Source organism: Apus apus, chromosome 3 (genome assembly GCF_020740795.1).
Source record: "Apus apus isolate bApuApu2 chromosome 3, bApuApu2.pri.cur, whole genome shotgun sequence".
Lineage (NCBI taxonomy): Eukaryota > Metazoa > Chordata > Aves > Apodiformes > Apodidae > Apus > Apus apus.
The window spans coordinates 11,660,990-11,681,541 of record NC_067284.1 but is presented as its reverse complement, the minus strand read 5'-3'; the positions used below and the strand labels follow the sequence as shown (position 1 = coordinate 11,681,541).

Sequence of the window (20,552 nt, the reverse complement as noted above, 5' to 3'; positions counted from 1 at the left end):
AGCTATTTCCTGGATTTTACCAGGACTGTCTTTATAAAAAAGAATTATCACTCCAGTGAATTAAGAACCATAGGAAAATTCCTATATGCTAAAGACACTATTTAGGGCATTTCATTCTTGAAAAGATTGTGGCACTGATTGTTTTTAGAATATAAACCAATTTGTTGTATTTAAAATAAGACTATTACAGTGTGTACTGCAGAAAGAGAAATGAAGGGGGGGGAAAAAGAGTTACCATCGGTCCTGATTCACAAACACTACCCACCTTTCATAAGCCATGAGAGATCTAAAGTGAAGTGTCTGCTTGTAATAGATGTCATACTTCTGAAGACTTGTAAAAGATATGTAACTTCAGTACATAATCTATCTTTAAGATACACAGTTCATTGTGTGCACTGTTACCTTATAAGTAAGAAATACTGATTAACTACTATTATACTAATTTCAAAAGAAAAGTGTTATTTTTCCCTCATATTACTTTTAAATAAGAGAAATATTCAAAAAAGCATGAAAATACAGCCTTCCTACTCTCTCCTAGACCATAACAGTTATGCAAACATACTAGCCATGGAAAAGAAAATATTAGAGAGGTTCTACTTTTACCTTCATAAGACCTATCTTGAATTATAGTTATTTTAAATTTGGCATATCTCTTTGATTAACTCTAATTTTTTTTTTTTTCTTCTTTCCCTTATAAACAAGAAAAGATGTGAAACAGGAGAAGTGAAATATTACAGCTAGATTAATTGTAGAAAAGGAGAAATTAAAACTAAGTTAGGGAAATAAGATGTGACAACATTTGAACGCACGCCTACTGTTTCCATATGGTTTTCACCCAACCATCCTATTTTGCCTATAGTTTTTCCTGTTTAGAAATACACTGGAAAAAAACACCTCTGTGTTAAGACTTCATTCCCAGCACTCATGAAATAAGATGTGATAATGCAACTGGAAAACCTGCCTCCCTGTAAAGCTTTTTGCATTACTGCCAGATTCTTCAGAGCTCTGAATAACTCTCTGAGACAGAAGTTGGGTTTAAGTCCACTTGGCAGCTCCTATAGGAGTGATTATGCTAGTGCATAGTCCCTAGTGCAAGCTGAGGGAGACAGTTTTTCTATTTAATCATATGCTACAATTCCTAGCACGAGATGAGAGAAAAAATATTGCAAATAAAAAATGAGTAATTTTAACGCTAAAAATGCAAGATGCTGAAAACTGTTTAGTAAAAATATTGATAAAATCTCTTCAAAGAGATCTTCTAAGAACAAAAATTTGTCTGTGGACTTTATTCTCTGAATTGTACGTGGTTTGAGTTATTTCAGAGTTATTTTCATTTACAATGCAACTTAAACTTTCAGGTCTCACTTTGTGTCTTTTAAAGTGGGTTTTATGGTTTGCTGAAGAAGTGTCACATCAGAATAAGCCAGTCAAACTTACAGAACCTGAAAACCAGAAAATGTATAAAGAATTTAACATCATGGCAACCTCTAGAGATGTTCTTGGCAAACTACTTGTCCATATATTTCTCTTCCAGGATCAATACTTTTAGCCTCTTCCCCTGACAATTATACTAGTGATAATCTGCCATTCAAAAAGGTTCTCATGGGACATGCTTCATCTTAAGGTTTGGAAACACCTTTGGGCAATAAAACAAGACATGCCAAAATTAAATACACTCCCTTTGCTTTTAGGTAATATCCCATTAAGCATTCTCTATTTTGGCAAATGTGAAAAACAAAACACCTTCACTGTGATCCATAGTGCCCCCTGGGCTGGTAAAAGGAGGCTCTAACTCAGAGATGCAAGGGAAACAAAGAAAGCAGATGTATTTTTTCACACAATCCAACCAGCAAGTAAAAACTCAGCCTTCAAATTAATTACAATGCTAAAGAATGCTCCCCAACATCAAGCAACTTACTAGATGAAAAAATGTATAATTAAAAACACAAAAACACCAAAGATATGCTGATCAGCAGGTACTAGTTATCATGCTTCAGCAATAATTTACTTTTTGTAGGCATCATAGCAAGAGAGATGTAAAAATGCATGAAAGTGCTACCTTTGCATACGAACTCTTCTCAAGCACAAGGAGCAACAGAAAACACACATTTTGCATTTAGAAGTTTACTGAATAGGTAAGGAGATTTGCAAACTTTGCTGCTCAAACATACAAGTTAGGTGTTCAGTTATGAATAAAAGACAGGGAAGGGGAATAAGGCAAGAAAGACTGTTTTAAAGTCACTACCTAAGATGCATTTCTGTCCATCCATCTCCACAGACCCAAAAGCTTCTCCCTCATCACTGTGTTGATCTGTTCATCACTGTGTTGATCTCCTAGTCCACCTTTTGTTACCTTCCCTATTCTGTAATGCCACTCTATTCATATACCAAGATGTATTACCTGGTCAAGTCGTCTCTGCTCTCAGTAAACTGCATTATAAAGACGGGAGGAGGAGGAGGAAGCATTGGTGCCAGCAGCTGTGTAACCTCACAAATTCAAGCAAGGGATTTGGAGACAGCAGAGAGGCTGTGGAATTACAGTGTCAGAGCAGCGAAGCTACAATCTTAATATATTCGTCCAAGTGTACCACCAGAAAGCAAAGTGAGATCCAAGTGATTGGATTTTTCATTTACCTGATGCCTGTGAGTCATGATAGAATGAAGTGATATATACAGATACTGAGAACATGACACACAGTAAGAGCACTACTGCAAACATTTGGGCACTTGTCAGGTACATCTCCACAAGAAGTAACAGAAAGGGTGCAAAAGTAAACACATGCATGGCATCCTCATTTTCCAGGGTCCTACTAGTAACATAAGCACTTAAAATCTGTATTTTGAGATTATACCATTTGAGAAACAACCCCAGAATTAAAACTAAGAGCAGAAGGGTCACTGACAGCCAGCTGCATTTGTAAACATAAAAGGTGCAATTCAACACCTGCATCTCTGAATTGTGCCTTCAAAATCTGCATGGTCTATTTTGAAGATAATGTTCATGGGCTAATGAGAGACAGCATGTACTGTGGGCTTTACATCACTTTATAATTAGGCTTGTAAGGGAAAAGTAAAACATGGTAATAATTTACAGGGTTTGAAAAAAAAAACCACATGTATTAATTCAATGATCACACTGGCTGTGGGCAGGATTTTATGATCAGCATATGTTTACAATGACAAATTTTATCTAATAGCTACAGCATTGTTGTGCATAGTGACAACCAAAGAAATCTTGCTCTTGACTTAATGCACAGAGTATTAGGAAATTTAATAAAAATTCTATCTCCTTTCTCAACATTAAAATAATTATTCTTTTTCAAGCATTCACTCTACTCTTACCATTGCAATCTTCTCATGAAAACTTGGCTAGTTTAAAAATTTAAAGGTCAGGGTTAAAAAGGAAAATGAAAGTACTATTCATTTTCAGCATCTTTGCTAAGAATGCATTAATTAGATCCTACGTTATGCCAGTGTTTCTTTTTATTACTTAACTAAGGAAAACAAAGTTGCTTAAGTTTTGTGTCTATACATCTATACATGGTTAATGGATAGAATTTAAGAAAAAGCTTCTCAAAGCAGGGCTTCTCAGAAAGAGTTGACTCAAAGATAACTGGAAAATTAAGACATTCTTTTATGGATTGTTTCTGATTAACATGGATTTGGATCTACTTGTATTTGCTTCTGGGACTGTTAATTATTCTGTTGTGAGCTTCTTCTGTTACACTAAGTACCCCTGCAGATCTATTTGTTAAAATACTTGTATGGAGCCTCTCAGGATAGGCTTTGAGAGGTGATTTTATGTATTCTGAGTTTTTCTCTATAGAAAGAACCAAGTGAAGCAGAAAAGAAAAAGCAGGGATTGCTCTGGGTTTCCTCAAAGATCTGAGGTAGAAAAGTGAGTTTATTTCACTTGCACATAACTTTCTTTCTATGAATGTCATTTTAGCACGTGAGATTAAAGCAGTGACACAGCAACGTCATCTTTTGAGGTGCTATTAGTAGTAATAATCAACATCATGATTAAACTGAAGAAGATGATAACAAAAAAGACCTTTTTTTAATCTCCTCAAGAATAACTTGTTTTTCCTGACATAGGCATCTTCTGTAACACAATGAGACACACTACCACAAACTTCTGGAAGTTAGATGTCACAGAAACAGTGACTAAAAAGAAACTAAATCAGAAGGTTCCATCAGCATCCCTGAAGACTGACTTTTGTAGAAGCTATAGGTGATAAACACCAGAACGCAATACAAAATTTATGATGGGAAGAGACAGCAAAGATAGATTACTTAAATGTTTTCCCTCAGAACTCCAGTATAGGCCTCTCTCAATCACCAAAACTCAATTTGTATTTTTCCTTCTTCCTAAGACTTTTCCTGTGTTGACATCTAGAGCCAAATACACACTACATATTTCAATCCATCTATTCTTAGTTTCCTTGGTTCTTTCTAGAAGTCTCCTGAAGCTTGTTCCCAATACACCACTGCAAAACCAAAAAGCTAAATAACAGTACGCATCACTGGTAACAATGTGGATTAAAATTTATTAAAGGCAGGTCTTTACCCACTTCAGTTTCTCTCATTTTTGTCCCTTACTATTCTCTTTCATCTGTTTCTATAGCCTCTTCTAACTGTTGAGTTTCTGTTACCACTCTCTCCTGATGAACACATAACCCTTGTTTAAGGTGACTTCCTTATCTCCTCTGAGTCATGCTCAGGTAAAAACCTAAGTCTGAAGGAAGATCCCATTATGTACTGAGACACTCAGCTCTGCAATTCCATGTTGTCCCAGAATCACAGTATTGTACATAAAATGAACTAGGAGACCAATGCTTCACTTAAATCTCAGATTGACGTTGCTCTCTTAACTTTCAAATGCCAGAACTGGAAGGACAAACTGAACAGAACTATTTATAGTTCAGGATCTGTTTTTTGGGCTAAAACTTTAAGCACACAGCTTTAAGAATAAATGTAACCTCTTCAGTGTTTGGTTACCTTAGACACAGAGATGCCAGGCTAAGCATTTTGGGCTTCATGTAGGTATTAGTCTTCAGTCTTGCATGTCCCCTTGTTAAAAGCCAGAGAAATATGGCATAGAACAAAGGTTGCCCTGTCCAAACCAAGATAATTAAGAACTAAAGTAAACACAAGAATGGAGCACCCTGTAATTTTGAAGCATGACAATAATGTTGGCCAAATATACTGAGGATAGTTCAAAATGACATTACAGTAAATCACACTTGAAAATTTGTAATTATATGACATTATTTTACTGTTATCTAAAACATAATTCCATTATTTCTCTGTATATATATTAACAGCTTTCACTGCACAATTTACAGTCATCCTGAGGGGCACAAGTTGACATAGTTTTTCAGAATGCACTATGTATTTACAGTGAGATATACTTCCTTATTTTAGTATTAAGTCCTGTATATTTGTTTTAATGATGGATTTGTTGTAACTCACAAATCCTCAGGAGTATTAATAGTGCACTTAAGCCTTTGGGACTTCATATGGCAATTGCGAATGCAATATTTTAGAATATTCTGACAAAGCCAGAAAACTTTGTAATGCTTAGCTAGTATGGGATGGTGTGCAAGCAAAATAGGTTGAACATTTGAGAATCAGTTGAAAATACCTCTAGCTCACTAGACTTGACTAAAACATGAGGTTTGCCTGAGCAAAGGTGTTCACCAACAGGGTTTGTGTTCAGATTTCCCAAGCTGCAATGTCACATCTCGAACAGCAGAGTCTGCTGAGTCACTGGAGGATGAGACGGGGATGTGAGGGACATCTTGTAACTTACAAGAGGGACACTGAGTACAGCAACTCCATCCTTCACCTTCAGAAGACAAGACTTTCAAAAAGAGCAATGCTGAATTCCAGAGCACCCCATATAGCTGCCCATCAGGTTGGTTTGGGTTGTTTGTTGTTTGGTTGGGATTTTTTGCCAAGCCAGACATCCTCAGGTGCCCATTTTTGTAATTAAGCTTCTAAACTTAGCCTATAAACCACTGTGATTTTTAACCTCTGTAGTAGGACCACTGCTAATGACCTGTCGCAGTTGAAGCCCTGATTGTACTCATACTGATAACAGTTATCTTAATTTACCCTTGACATTAAAATACATTATGTAGTAACTAACTCTCTCTCATTCCCAGTGCATTTAAAACACAAACCAACAAAAAAAACAAACCCTCAAACAAGGTTTAAAGCACTTACAGCCCTGCTAAAAAGCAGTCTTCTCCCAAACCTTAACAATCCTCTGGAAACCCTCTCATCATTTTTCCTGTTTGTCAAGGGGGATTCTTCATGTTAACTCTGTACACTTTGCTACAAATTATTTTCCTTCCTTCCCACCCCAAAAAATGTTTCACCAAAATAATTATGACTTTTGGAAAGTGTCATTTTACTAGGACAACACATGCAGATCCCAAACTGAGGGAAGGAGGAGACTGTGCACTTATTACCTTACAGTTATTTTTCAAAGTGAGTAGCAGCAGCGAATAGCAGGTTAGACATCAAGTGAGAAAAGAGACAAGGGAAGACATTAAGATAAATAAACACAGAATCACAGGTGAAGGAACAAGTAAAAAATGTAAAGGAAAAATTAGAACCATGGGTGGTTTTAGAAGACTGTGCTTTTCAGCAGTCTACACGGAGTTTTCCTGAAAAGTGCTAATCATAGGAGGGGTCCAGGAATCTGACATCTACTTTTCAGAAAAGGTTAAAGAAAAGTTCATCCAGATGTAGAATTGAAATGAATTTAATCTAACATGCATCACCCACAAACTATTACTTTTAAAAGCAGCTGTCTTAAGTCACAGCATGACTGAAGTTCAAAAATACCAAAGGAATCTTTTGTGACTGAGTACCATGCCTGCATTTGCAATTCCCACTTACAGTGAGTGGCTTACTCAAGCTGAGTAGTATCTTACTCAGGTCTGGAAGAATCAGAGGTAGTTTAGGAAGACTGAAATGCACTGTGCTTTAGTAATATTGTTTGTCCTGTTGGGAACACTGAAACCATAATTTTGTTTTTCCAGAAGCATTAACAGATACTAGAGTGTTTTTTCATGGGCTATTTAGTCACAGGTCTAGTGACTAAATTTAACACATTGCTGTGATTTAAGTACAGTAGGTAGCTAAGCCTCACGCTGCCCCTAGAGTGGAATGGGGGAACAGAATGGAAAAGGTAGAAGGGAGAAGATATATAGGCTGTGATAAAGACAGTTTCACAGGTAAAGCAAAAACCGTGAATAGAAACAAAGTAAAGTAAGGACTTCATTCTCTACTTCCCAGCAGCAGGCAGGTGTTCAGCCTGTCTCAGGAAAGTGAGGCTCCATCGTGTATTTTCATTGGTTACTTGGAAACACAAACACGATCACTCCGAACATCCTCCCTTCTCCTGCTTCCCTCAGCTTCCATTGCTGACCATATCTTACGGCCTAGAATGTCCCTTTCATCAGCTGGGGTCAGCTGTCCCAGCTGTGTCCCCTCCCAACTTCTGTGCATCTCACTGGGTGCTGTGAGAAGCAGAAAAGGCACAGCACAGCAATAACTAAAACATCCCTGTATCATCAACACTTTCCAGCACAAATGCAAAACACAGCCTCATGCTAGCTACTATGAAGAACATTAACTGTGTTCCAACCAAAACCAGTAACATTTCTGTGTTCACAAAACTATTTTAAATATTGTTTTGAAAAGATATATATATGGTTAAGCTGATCCTTCGTGGAGGATATTTTCTGTTCATTAGACATAATGGAGACATCACAAGAAAATTTCTTTCATACTAAGGTCTAACAAGTCGAACACGTGGTCAAGTTTAGTTCTTCAAATAAGCTTCAGCAGAAGATCCTGCAAAAAGACTCCTGACTAACTTCAAATTTTACGTAAATCGTGACTGTTTGGGGAAAATACAGTAATTAATAATTTTACAATATCTATGAAAAGGTAACATAGAAGATCCCTTTGGTAACATTCAAATCTTTACCATATTTGAACGCTGCTTTAAAGAAAGTTTCTCATTTTCTTTACTTTTCAATTGTTCTTTCTTGTGACCACAAAGACTTTATTCCCAGCTGTCAACAAAGGCTTCTTCTTTCCACAACTGCCACAATACATTTCTTTTTTATATATTTGTCTTACAGCCAGTGTAAATAGAAGCACCAACTCTCGAGGACTTAACAGAGGACCAGCTGCCTGGTTTAAAGACAAATTTGAGGGAGAGGTGATGGAGCAGCCTAAACAAGGAGCACTATGATGCTCTGGTAACAAACACACCACTTACAGGCTAACTTTTCTATGACTTCTCAGCTTCACTGCCTAGATTGTTCAAACATGCTTTAGAAATGGGAAACTTTGCAGTACTCTTTAGAAAACTGTTTCCAACCACCATCTTTTATTGAGCAGGTCAAATAAATCAACTTCTATTATAAGGCTGCTTTCAGTTTTAATTCTGATGCGTTGCTTGTTATCAAGCTACAAAATACCCAAACGCTTTTGGTGTGTATATTTTCTCTGAAGCTCTTACTCATACAAATAAGATTAAAACAGAAATGAGAATTAATAGCTAATGATAAAAGTAATAAAACCAAAAGTACTTACATTAAACTTAATAATGTCATATATCAAGTACCGAGGGACTACCTGCCCATTAACCTTGTCGATGATCATTTCCTTAAAAGAAAAGAGAAGAAATTTACATTTATTTCATGACCATAGAAAAATGTCAACACATTTATACTTAGTGCATATACCTATAGATGTGACAAAACTAAACACCAGCCACATCTTTATTATCAAAAAGATTTTACAATAAATCAGGATGAAAAAAATGTCATTATGGTCTTAAATGTCTCTGATGGAGCATTATATAGGAAAGCAGGAAGCTGTACTATGGCTCCACATTCTGATGTGCAGCATTTATACATTAGTTTCCCCCCCAACGTTCAAAATCACTACCTTTCTTGATCCAATAAGTTGTGTTTAGAAATCTCAGTAAGAACTGTGACCCTAAGTTAACAAGCACTTTTGGAAACCTTGCCAACAGCAGGAAGTACAAAAGCAAGGACGTAAAGAACAAGCATTAACATTGCTCTGGACTGAGTCCAGAGAAGGGCCACAAAGATGATCCAAGGGCTGGAGCACCTCTCCTCTGAAGACAGGCTGAGAGAGTTGAAGCTGTTCAGTCTGGAGAAGAGAAGGCTCCAGGGAGACCTTATACCAGCCTTCCAGAACCTGAAGGAGCTACAAGAAAGCTGGGGAGGGGCATTTTCTAAGGGCATGGAGTGATAGGATGAGGGGGAATGGCTGTAAACTAGAAGAAGGGAGATTTAGGATACATTAGGAAGAAATTCTTCAGTGTGCGGGTGATGAAACACTGGAACAGGTGGCCACAGTTTTGGATGCTCCATCCCTGGAAGTGCTCAAGGCCAGGTTGAATGGGGCTTCAAACAACATGGTCTAGTAGGAGGTGTCCCTGTCCATGGCAGGGGGGTTGGAACTAGATGATCTTTAAGGTCCCTTCTAACCCAAATTATTCTATAGCTCTATGATCAATTTTCTATGCTCAGGTTGGATCTTTTCAAATTAACAGTGTCCCAGGCAGCAGTGACAACTGCAATTTGCTTGAACGCTGCGTTGTGACTAAACAGTACGGTTCCCTCAAACGGGATCTCAGTAGTATCTCAGATACTATCTGCATCACATGAAATTAGTTAACATTTAGTATATACTGGTAAATCAACTTGAAAATCTGTCAGCTAGAAGAAAGACTATCATCAACACCCAAATAAAAATGTGTTTCCTAAACTTAACGGTATATACAAAAATATATACATCTTACATGCAGGTGCTTACACCTTTAACTCCCATGAGTTGGAAGCTTTTGGCCTCCTATGATATGAATTAGGCATAGTTTATTAGTTTGGTTTTTTAAACTAATAAAAATATTTAGCTTCATATAAATAAGTCATGACTAAAAATGGTGATAATCAACCAACTGGTAGATCTTTCTCAGAGACAACTTTGAAATATTCACTTCTCTAAATGCAATCAGTCTTATCCCTGCCCCCCCACCCTCACCCAATTCTTGGCTAGGAAGTTAAGTTCTATCAACCAATGCTTTTTTGCTGCCAATATCAAGATTAAATGCCTAATTCACACATGCAAGACAAAACAACTGGAAAAGGTGAAAATAGTTCAACAAGTTAAAACAAAATCGTGAGCTCAAGAATTATTCCAAAAGAGAATCTTACATCGACACAATTTTGTTGAGTTTGCTTCTTGCCAAGCCAGTAGCATTTTTATGCTTTACAACAAAAAAAACCCAAACAACCCAAACAAGAGTCTCAATCTAAGACTGATTTTCAGTCTGTACACATACCAAGCTTCTCAAATTGCATCTAGTATTTAATCACATTTGGCTTTCAAAAATAAGTAAGCAGCTGTAAAAACACTAATTTGTTTCAAAGCAAACACAAAGCTTGAAGCCTTTAAAACTAAATTAAAAGACATGAACCTGTTCTCAAAAAAAACAATGGGAATTACAAGTTGTCTACTTAATATTTTGGAATCTCATCTTCTGTGAACAAAAGACTGAGAAGGAGATGGTGCTTTCACAGCAAAATAGAGCAGTCATAGGTGTTGTGATTAACTACCTGTAGTGATCTTACACATCTTTAAACATCATTAAAAAAAATAACAATTCAATGAGTAAAAAATATTCCTTTGTAACATTATAGTATCTTATTCTTAACTCTGAAAATCCTTTAGTCACAGATACAGCCACATAACATTTGCAACAGGTCTGCATACAAGTGATGTAACGATGCCATTCTGCTTCTTCCCAATATATAGGTAAGACACCAGTGAGCTGTCAAAGGAATAGCAGATGAAATGCTGCAATGCATTCCTTGACAATAAATTTTATAACTAACAGCAAGAACACATGGAGTAGGCACACACATCCTAAGACAGAACGAAGGCATGTTGTTCAAACTTGGAAGAGTGTGTAAAGACACAAATGAAATAACCCTACCCAGAATTCCTGATACTTAGCAGGTGCAATGAATAACAAAGTAAAACTGAAACAAAAGAATGCTACCATCTTTCTTTGAAGTTCTAACTGTATTAGTAAGTGAAACAATTTTTTTTAAATACATTTAACTGAACATACATTCAAGGTATGAGAACTCATTTCCTCAGCATGCATATTCAGAGACTCAGCTTTGATGCAAAGCTAGGATTTATATGCAAAACCCTGAAAATATTTCAATGCCTAGCATTACAAGATTTGATGCCTAATTTTCAAAATTGGAATTTCTGGATATTAAGTTTAAGAAGAACTATTAAATACAGCCAAAAAGACCGAGGATTATTTTTAAAACCTCTCTGGAATGTTCGGTTTTAACACAGAATTTTATAAAGAAAGTTTTTCCCTCCTTCAGACACATATAAACCTTTTTGACCCTATTACTGACCCAACTACCCTCTTTCCTCACATCTTCACTTCTTTCCTTCCTCCCCTGCATATTGTTCACTTTTCACATCCTGACTGAAATCCCAGTTACCAGAGCAAATAAACAACAGCACAATATGTCTTTGCAGTAAAGATGACAAATTCCTGTGCTGCTCATCTCCATCATGACAACATTCACTGCGCCATTAGTTACACCAGTGCAACTGTCATAAGGCAAAAGCTGTAACGTGATCATAAGAATGATTCAGATCAGAAACACTCTAACACATTGTTATTTAACAGTCTGATTTCAGAATCTTCCTTGAAATTATGAGAATTGAAAAATACTTCAGGGAATAGCCCTCAAAGGCAAGTTCATAAATGGCTGGGAAAATGTAGTATTTGAGAAACCGATCACATTCAAACTCACTCATTCTGATCTGGTAAGGCAAATTTAGATAACTAAAAACTTAAACCCAAAACCACTCATATGGCATGATAATACAACACAAAAGTATCCCTAAGACACACCTGCATCCATGCATTTCCTTTCCTAGACCCCACATAGATTTACAGCCACTATGGTGTCTTTTAAAATTACCACTGCTAGTAAGTATGACCTTTTCCTTTGCCCATTGCTAGTTTAGGTATTAGTTTAACCCGTGGTCTTGCAGAACAAGGTTCAATGGCCAGTTTCTGTGATGTAATCTGGCAAAACTGCCCTGGTGTTAATCTCCTTTTCTTAATCTTCTGGTGCTGCAGAGCGTAGCTTCACCACTTATTAGAAACAGCAACTGTGCTAAGAGCTTTTAGCTGGACAAATACCAAAAGAACAGTGCTGGACTCACAACTCCTGGACTTTTTCTTTTTTCCTTGAATCACACATCTAGCAAGCAACTTTGACTTAAAATAATCTAAAATTTAATCACAGAGCAAAGGGTCTCATTTTTCTAGCCAGTTGCAGAATGTATGTTTTTGTTGACAAAGAGTATGAAATCAGATCTAATCACATATCTCTTTTTTGACTTTCCCTCCTGTGCCTTCCCTTTCCTTTGTCCATTTACCTTCAACACTCTTCTAGGCCCTGTTGTATTTCAGGAATGAAAAGGGCTTTTTTTTTTCATTTTTTAATGTATCTATTTTGCACAAAGTGGCAGCCTTTGCAAACTCAAAAACCTGTAAATCATGCTATTCCTGGGAGAGCTTACAAAAAAGTGAGGTCTGTACTGATACAAAAACATAAATCAATCTCAATCTCACTCTCTACTTTTGGAGTCCTTGCCCCTGCTAAGTCTTTGAGTGTGAACAATGTATTATATATAAAAAAAAATATGCACAAAAATGTTATCAGTATTATGAAAAGTATTTCAAGCCTAAGAATGCCTCTGCATTTTGTACTCAACTGTTCCAAAGCTAAGCAGAATGCCAAGAAAGTTCCTGAAAATAATTAATTAGCTTTCTTGCATCACAGCCAAAACACTCAAGCAAAACCTATGCATTCCCCCAGAGAGCAGAAAGGATGTAAAACACTTCACTTCTAACAGAATACTACATATTATACTAGTAACCTGTAGGTAATATTCAAATTAGCTATAATGAGCTTTGCAGAAAAATTTATTCCGTTCCATGCCAGAAGAACAATCATAACTGTAAAGCTGGAGATAAGCATGGAGTTTTGCAGAAGATCTCTTATCACCCAAGAGGTAACTGATCACAGTGAGAACTGTTTGCAAGTCATTTCAGCCTGAAGTGCATTGTACATGCATTTAAAATTCTCAAAGACAATCACATGAAAGGCTTACACCAGAAGCCTTAAAGCCAGTTAATAGATCACCGAATTCATGGAAACTGCAGTTATGAAAGTTTTATATACACTGTCATTCTAAACCAAGTTAGGGGAAATTATCTCATCTTCTGTATTCTTAACAGCAGTAGTTGGTTTGCTGCATGGCACCAATATTGCTGTTTTGTCTGCTTTCTCTCTGAAGCTTTTTAGGATTACTGTAAAGCAATTCTATACATTCATTCTCTGAGACAAAGCTACTTCATGGGCAGCAACTATCATCATGGAATGGTTTGGGTTGGAAGGGACCTTAAAGATCGTTTAGTTCTAACCCCCCTGCACGGGCAGGGACACCTCCCACTAATTCAGGTTGCTCAAAGCCCCGTCCAGCTCGGCTTTGAACACCTTCAGGGATGCATCCCTAACTCCTCTGGGAAGACTGTCTCAGTGGCTCACCACCCTCACACTCAAGAATTTCCTCCTAATATCCAATCTAAAGCTCCTCTCTTCCAGTTTAAAGCCATTAACCCTTGTCCTATCACTATGTGGCCTTCTAAAAAGACCCTCCCCAGCTTTCCTGTAGACCCTTCAGGTACAGGAAGGCCAGTAGAAGGTCTCTCTGAAGCCTTTTCTTCTTCAGGCTGAACAACCCCAACTCTCTCAGCCTGTCTTCATAGCAGAGCTGCTCCAGCCCTCTGATCATCTTTGTGGCCCTCCTCTGGATTTGCTCCAAGATCTCCATATCCTTCCCATGTTGGAGGCTCCAGAACTGGACACAGTGCTCCAGGTGGGTTCTCATGGAAGCAGAACAGAGGGGGAGAATCACGTCCTTTGACTATGAACGACTGAACTACTTGAACCTGTAATTAAAGAATTAACTTCAACAGCTCTTCAGCACCGATCAGAAAATGTGTTAACAAAAAGAAAAGCCAAATTTTTCTTCTCATGGATTAAAAAAAAAAAAAAAAGGAAAGAAATAATGTATATATGCAGAGTGAAGGAACAGTCATGGAAATTATCATTTGGCACAAACATTAAACAAATATTATATTATGAAGTTAAGCTGTTCTGATGCTTCAAAGAACAGGCAAATTTTCCTCTCAAACCTGCTGAAAGGAATATGAATTGAAAATAAATATAGTCCACCAACTGCTTTTTTTTTTTTAACTGACTATACTAGAAAAAAAATAAAATTTGTACTAAAAGTATTTATCCATTGAAAAGTCTTAGTTTTATCTCAAGGTACTTCATTCAACCAGTACTTGTCATTTTGCTTTCCACGTCACAAACAAAACTGGGGGGGTTATGGTGGAGGGGAAATCACAGTCTAATTTCATGGCAATAAAGGGATGTAGAGAAACGCACTATAACAGTCAAATATTTACAAAACAAGAAATCAAGTGAAGTTATAAATTCATGCCCTGGGTAACTGAGACAACTTCCTTTATTCTTAAGAGAATTAAACTATAAATCTGGGAAACACGACACAACAGATCAGAGCCCCTCTCCCAAGTCCCACATCCATATCCCAGTATATGTGCATCCCTGTCTTCCACTGTGTACATATTAGCCACTTACTAAATCATCTTTAGAAATGCAATAAAAAGAACAGCAGTTTCGCTAAAGAACATAGAGGACTGCACCACATGGACACTGGTAAGTCATTACTTTCTCAAGAGCCTTATGAAGAGCAAGAAGAAAAAAAAAATAGCACCAGGCTTTTCACCTCAACAGTATGGAACCTAATGTAGCTCATTAAGAATATTATTTTGTATGTCATTAGGAAGCTGCCTGGCTGAAGAGGCTCCTACCAGACATGACAGCTTGTGCAACCACTTTTAAGCTGACAGCATGGCACTTCTTGAATTATGCTCTCAATTTTTCAGTGAAGCAGAGGTAGTGGAAAATATTCCATTATCTGCTCTTCTGTCCCTGAGACAGGACATCGTTCTTTGCAGTAATTATCCTCATAGATTCAATTTATACATGCTTCACACGTAAATGTGTGTTCAATAAGACAGATCATTCCCAGAAGTAACATTTCAAACATACTGACAACACAGGCCTGAGACAGGAAGGAAAGTTAACAATGACAATATAGTTTCCTGTATCTGAAAAGTGTATTAGGCTTCAGAAGAACAGTATGGAAGATCATCTCGAACATTCAGTACTTCAGCAAGCAAGAGTGACAGCAATGCAGAGAGTCTTCAGTGCACATCATGATAGGAAACTGCTTTCACCTACATTGATGGGTATTTAGTGTAAGAGATAATGAAGTTCTTTTGCTCATCTAAAATAGAAAGGTCAAGAAAGGAGTAATCTCTGCTTTCAGCTACTTTTCTGAGAAGTTTACCAAGAACATTCCAGGCAAGCCTTCAAACAACAAATACAGATGTTTTACAGCTTGTTTTACAAGTAGCTTAAAAAATCCATTAGCTAGTTTATATAATTTAAATTGGCATGACAACTTGGAAATATTCTAAACAAATGTAACTAAACCTTTCCTAAATCAGTCAATAATTCAGATGAGCCGACAATAAAGGTGACAGAAGCAAAGACATCAATTGACAGAAGTCTATAAAAAATTTTAGAAATATTTACATTAACTGGATTAAATTGACCATGTTTACTGTACCAAAATACAAAGCTGTAACAAGAGTAAGGTTCTACATTTATTTGTTTAGACTCTCTTCAAACATTTTCTCATATTCAGAGAATGCCATCTCAATACCTTGATTTATTTCAAAGACAAACAGCTCCCCCCAGAGCAGTTATCACTGCTATTCTGTAGACAAGAAATTACTTAATGAAGTGATTACCACATTCAGCCAGTGACTGAATCCACACTGCTCCTGAAATTCCATGATTCACTGATCCAGGCCTGAAAACTTAGCCCTGTTTCAGAACAAAAGTAAATAGTACTGAAATTGTTACCCTAATTATACAGGTACGCTCCTTACCCCATCCAGAAGAGTGTTTGTTAGATGTGTGCGAAGATCTTTACGAAAAGGAAATTCCAGATTAGATACATGAAAAATTGAATTGTCTCTATCAATCATATAAACTTCATTCTTTCCATCAATCAGCATCATGTACCTGCAAAAGCAATATTAACATATAATACTTCAAGGTATATCCTCTAAACCTCTACTATTTTTATTTATATTAAGTGCTCAAAAAAACAGTCACGACAGACATTCTAAAAAAAGCATTTTAGGAATTGGTTACAGTTAAAAAGTTAAAACTGCTGTTTCAGGTTAGAAGATAACGTAGTTCAATGCAACTACCACAAAGAAAATATTTCAAATATAAAAGTTCAGAAAATATATATAAAAGTAAGTTTCTGTGTCCAGATATAATGATGCCTGCAAGTCTATTAAAATAACAGAGGACTTAATGGTGCAGGAACTACACGAGGCTAATTCAGTTAGATTCCACTCAAAGATATTTTACTGCAGTTTTTCCTTTATTAAGTGAACCAGAACTTCATTTGTTATAAATCTGCAGAGTTTTGTTCAAAAGAAACACCTTTCCTGCCTATCACTAGTTACCTAACACTGTAGTATTACCAAGTCTCAGCTTCTTTTAATTAACACACTAACCAAAGTACAGCCCTCTCACATTACATACAAAGAACACCTCAAAGCTCACTACACCATCACCAGCAACTTGTGAGCTTGGTTCAGTTGCTGACATCTGAATTACCTAAAAATTTATTTACATTATGACAGTACTTGGGAGCCCAAGTCATCCATTTAGAGCTCTCTGTGCTAATCCCACAGAAGACTGCTCTACAGAGGAGAAAAAAAGTGAACATGTGGAAAGAAAAAACAAAAACCACTTGAGACACTAAACAGCATGATAGCTTTAACACACCTGAGTCACCTTCATACAGTTTTCTTTGATCTTTGCAATAAGAATACTAAAGTAGAGTTTCAGGAAGAGTAACAAGGCAGTTGCACAAAGGTCTTCCCAAACTTGTGCAGCAGCCCAGGAGAGCACACCTTCAGACTGGAGAAAATAAGCTGAAGAAATTTCAGCAGAAAGTAACATCAAAGGCCAGGTGCAACAAGTCAACATCTTGGCAGTGAATGAGAAGTAATAAAGGTGCTGAGCATATCCCACAAGCAGCTGAAAGCAAAAACCAGTAGCTTGAATTGGATATGGTAAAGGAAGACAGAAACCGTTACAGAGCTCAGAAGGTTGGCAAAGCAAGTAAGACCAGAAAAGTGTCTTTTTGGAACCAGTAAGATGTGATTGTACTTAGTAAGATCAGTGAAAAGAACAACATAGTCATCAAATTATCAGACAGAAAACACCATGGCTGAACAGCAGTGCAAAAAAATAAGCACAGAAGAGAGAAAGCTGACATGATGACATGAAACTAAGTCGGTGTCTTGGTTAAAACTGACTTATGTCTGTTCTACTAATTATCATCCAAGCTGCTGTAATTGAACTTATCGCTGATCATGTAATAACTACCAGTGTTGGTGGTCTAGACCAGAACTCAGAGCATGACCCTACTCTGGGCTTTCTTTCACTGATTCTTTCATTTTACCTTGCACACAGACCTGTTAAAAACACCAATGTTATTACAAAGTTCTACTGAGAAAAAGTCAAAATCACAGAAACCCAAAAAGAGAAGAAAATAAAAGCACTACCAATTGTAAAGATAGTTCAGTGATTCTAAAAGTTTACAACACTTAATGTTCTTGAATAACTTCCAATATAAATAGGGAAGGGACACAAACTTTCCCAAAGCAACTAACCTGTTTGGACTGCAGCACAGTTTCTTTGACAGCACAGAATAGGGAAACACTTGATTAAAAGTAAAAGATGTTAAGAGTTTCACCATCCACACCAGATTATCTTGAAATAAAGCAAGCATATTTTGAAGACTCAAAGAACTTTCCATACTTGTAAGCCTCTTCAAATGTACTGTGTATATATATGGGGGAAAAAAAACCCATCACTTTTCATAATTCATCCATTTCTCCTTGGAAAGTCCTAGTTGTGAAGAAATAATGAGCTATTAGTTCTCTTCTCTAAAATTCACCATTGTTCTTACAAGTAATGCCCACATGCTGTCAAAACACAGCAGCAAGCATCCTCCAGAAGCCCTGCAGGCAAATGGTCTATGTGGGCAGCTGTCCTGTTACCTGCACAGACCCTGCCTCTAGAAATCAGTAGATCTAACTACAGGAGCAGCATAAATACACACAGCTTACAGAAGTACTTTCTTTCAGTATTATGACTGTAATCATAACTCACAATAGATCAGCTCAACTTAGCATTTCTCCACACACAAAATGAGTACTTAAAGATGTTACATTATCAGTTGCAAAAAAAAAAAAAAAAAAAAAACAAAAAAAAACAAAACAAACCACAAACAAACAAAACAAAACACCACCAAAACAAAAAGAGACCCATATGAGCAGAAAATCTAAAGTCAGGGGGAGGGAAGGTAGTAGTTTAAACCAATGCAACATTAGGAGAGCTGAAAGATGCACATAGTCTACTTTATGAAAAACATAATTCAATATACATTCAACTAGATAACTTGGCACCAGTTCTTCAGAAGCAAGAATAATCAACAGACAACAATTCCATTTTTAAGCCATGTAAATTTATTCAAAACAAAAACTAACTATAAAGAGCATGTTGTGTTTTTCTCAATAAATTAAAGAAACCATGGGGAAGGAAGAAGAGGTGTGTAAGTAACAGGAAAAAAATTATGCACATTACTTTACTTCTAATTTTATAAATAAGCTTAACTGGCCACCTCTGCACTCTCGCATCGACTGATGCTTTAAGTACACACTTTCACTGTAACTTGCTTCAAAGACAAAATAGCATCTAATGATTCAAGAGATCTAGCACTTAAAAAAAACATACTTCTATCATCATTATAAATGCTGTACAATAAGAGATCCTACAACTGCTTTGGAAAGAAAAAACAACAATCACAAACAGTTAAGAGCTTTGTTTCCAGCCACCTAAAACATCTACAGGTTCAGAAAACATGCAGAAGATTTCATAAAAAACTATTACTCAAACATAAAAAGCAGGACTAACACACCACCACTTTCTCTAAATCTTTTGCTTAAGACTAAACTCTATGGAAATGTACTGAAAAATTGGTAGCTGGAGAGCCCCCCATCCACTAACAGTGAGATTCCTTCTCTTTCAAACCACAGCACAAACATTACATCTTCTCTCATTATTTCTCTTTTCTTAAAATTTGTCACTTTGAGCTGTTTATAGCACAAATTCCAAATGAGAGGGACAATATAAGTCTTATGACTGCGTGAAATAGATTTCCAATCAAAGATTGCCACAAATCACCATAATATCTTCCTTCAGAGAGGCACTGAGAAACAAACAGCACGTGCTTACTTTGAAGACCAAAAATAAATAAATAAATAAATAAGGTCTCATAAATCACCTTAATGTAGCCCCATTTGTCATGGGTCTCATGATAATACGTTTACCTAAGTTACAAACTGAAAAAGTTCTCTGAGTGAGAGATCTTAGACTGACCCAGATATGTCTGTTTTGGAATGGTTTTAGGGGTTTGTTTGTTCTTTTTTCTTTTTTAAGCTGAAAGCCTGAAAACACCTGCACCTCCCACACCCTCCATTTTAATAAACTATTGGAAAAAAACTCTGAATGTGGTCCAAAAAACAGAATTTGTCAAAATTATAGTTATTACCAGCTGGAGAAATTTGGTCAAAGATGGACCAAAAACCGTAACTGTTCTACGAGCAGCTGATAATTGAAAATGTGTAAGGAGGGAAAGAGATTTTCAACCATGCCAAAGGTTTGGTGAAATTGAATTTATTAATTAATGAGAGTTTTGCTTGGTTGGGGGTTTTTTTGCTTGTTTTCTTGTCTAACACCAAAAAAAAGCATAATTTAATGTGCTTAACAAGTCAGGCTTTAAGTTTTCTGCAGATGACACTTCAAGCTTTATTGGAGAAATCTTGCAGACTGCTGATCAGTACATTTCTGAATATTATTTGGCTGTGCCCTGACTTATTATATTTTCAGAAGTTAATTAAGGTATTAGCAGCATAAGCACTTGCAACCAGAAGCTTAACTGACATGCATTATATTGTATGCTGTGAATGCTACTTGCTATTACTGATGTACAGTTATTACTAATTAACTCTATTGTGTGAGAACCAAAAAGCTCCAATTAATAACCAGGGCCCGTTAAATTTTGTGCAAGTACACAAGATGACACAGTCCTGTATCAGATGGCTCAATCCGAATTTAAAACAAGACTAGTGA

The 20,552-nt window shown here is 36.6% G+C and overlaps 1 protein-coding gene across 2 annotated transcripts in view; it reads right to left on the bottom strand.

Annotated features, from left to right (window-relative positions):
- The window catches only part of RNGTT (RNA guanylyltransferase and 5'-phosphatase), a 176,327-nt gene that overhangs the window by 113,959 nt on the left and 41,816 nt on the right, over positions 1-20,552 (bottom strand). For both annotated transcript variants that reach the window (XM_051614993.1, XM_051614994.1), the window contains exons 9-10: positions 16,220-16,355; positions 8,623-8,694 (exon numbers count right to left, since the gene is read on the bottom strand). In XM_051614993.1, coding sequence (XP_051470953.1) covers positions 8,623-8,694; positions 16,220-16,355 — 208 coding nt within the window. The remainder of the gene's footprint in view (positions 1-8,622; positions 8,695-16,219; positions 16,356-20,552) is intronic.